This window comes from Austrofundulus limnaeus, unplaced genomic scaffold, assembly GCF_001266775.1.
Source record: "Austrofundulus limnaeus strain Quisiro unplaced genomic scaffold, Austrofundulus_limnaeus-1.0 Scaffold120, whole genome shotgun sequence".
NCBI lineage: Eukaryota > Metazoa > Chordata > Actinopteri > Cyprinodontiformes > Rivulidae > Austrofundulus > Austrofundulus limnaeus.
The window spans coordinates 1,125,150-1,126,657 of NW_013952522.1; the positions used below are offsets into that span (position 1 = coordinate 1,125,150).

General features: G+C 32.8%; 1 protein-coding gene across 1 annotated transcript in view; it reads right to left on the minus strand.

The window, feature by feature from the left end:
* Positions 1 to 428: 428 nt before the first annotated feature.
* adap2 (ArfGAP with dual PH domains 2) overlaps positions 429 to 1,508 on the minus strand; it is a 13,552-nt gene continuing 12,472 nt past the window's right edge. Inside the window, exon 11 of the mRNA XM_014014946.1 lies at positions 429 to 684. Within this exon, the coding sequence (XP_013870400.1) occupies positions 656 to 684 (29 nt within the window). The 3' untranslated portion in view covers positions 429 to 655. The remainder of the gene's footprint in view (positions 685 to 1,508) is intronic.

The window sequence follows — 1,508 nt, forward strand, 5'->3', positions numbered from 1 at the left end:
AATCTAATGTAACTCATTTTAGTGGTGTTTAGATGATTTGTTGTGCTGTTAAAAACTTTAATTATTTAATTTATTATTATTATTTTATGAATGTAATGCTTTTGTGATGTTTTTATTTTTATTGCTTTTATTGTGAAGCACTTTGTGATTTGATATCTATAAAAGGTGCTATATAAACTTTACTCACAACTTAAAAAAAGGTAAAAAAAAAAAAAACGTGTTTTGTTACATTTAGTTATGACATTACTAAAGTGTTTCCAAAACAGGCTTAAATTGTCACGTTACCCAAACTTGTTTTCTGGTTTTAACACCTAATTTCCCTCTGGGATCAATAAAGTATTTTTTTTAATTGAATTGAATTGAATTAACTGTTTTACATAAGGGAGAGAAATATGTGTGCCCATTTTTATACAATAAAACACACCTTGTTTAGAAAAAAGTTGTTTATTTTACCAAGAATCATGTCATGAACAATTAWGCTTTTTATCAATTAAAAAAATGTTTTAAAACAATCAAAATTAGGAATTAGGAAATGTCAGATTAGCAGTTGAGAATATGCAGTGATGGTTATCACTCAGTTATTGTGTCGGCAAGGTCCAGTCGTTTGCATAACTGCTTTAATTATCTCGTCCAGTTGTTCCACTTCTGCAGTAGTTCATCTTTTAAACTTTAGATTTGCCTCAGCTGAAATGAGAAACAAAAGCATTAGGGCCCAATCAAATATTGGCATTCTGGTCGAGCGTAACTTGTTTTGTGTGGTGCTGTGGAAAGTTTTATGGCAACAACAACACAAAGGTTCTGTCATGTGGAGGTGTGTAGTCATTAACTGTAAAAGTTGCAAACTAAAACTTGAAGATGGGCATCTACAGTCAAAGTGAGGTGGTGCTTGGTTTGGTTTCCAAATTTTCTTAGAAGTTCATCCCATCAATTATCTAGTCTTGCACAGTATGGACAAACATGTGGCAGGAGTGTGCTTTTATTGGTAATTTGGATCAGTCAGAGGGACTTGCTAATTTTTTTAAGGGTCACAGGGGTCAAAGATAATGGATAGTTTATTACAGAGTCTTGAAGTTGATTTTTGGGATTACAGGAACAGCTCTAAAATGGTTTGAGTCTTATTTAACTGATAGATTTCAGTTTGTTAATGTTAATAATGAATCTTCTTTCACCAGAGTTAGTCATGGAGTTCCTCAGGGTTCAGTGCTTGGACMAATCCTCTTTACTTTGTATATGCTTCCATTAGGTAAAGYTATTAAACAGCATGGGATAMRTTTCCATTGTTATACTGATGATACTCAGTTATAYTTATCYATGAAACYTGATKAATCCAACCAGTTACTTAAACTWCAAGCATGTCATAATGACATAAAAACATGGATGACTCTTAACTTTCTGCTTCTAAACTCAGATAAGACAGAGGTTATGGTTCCTGAACCTCAACATCTTAGGACTAAACTTTGCAACTTTTCACCTTCTCTCGACGACATTAATCTGGCCTCCAGTTCTAA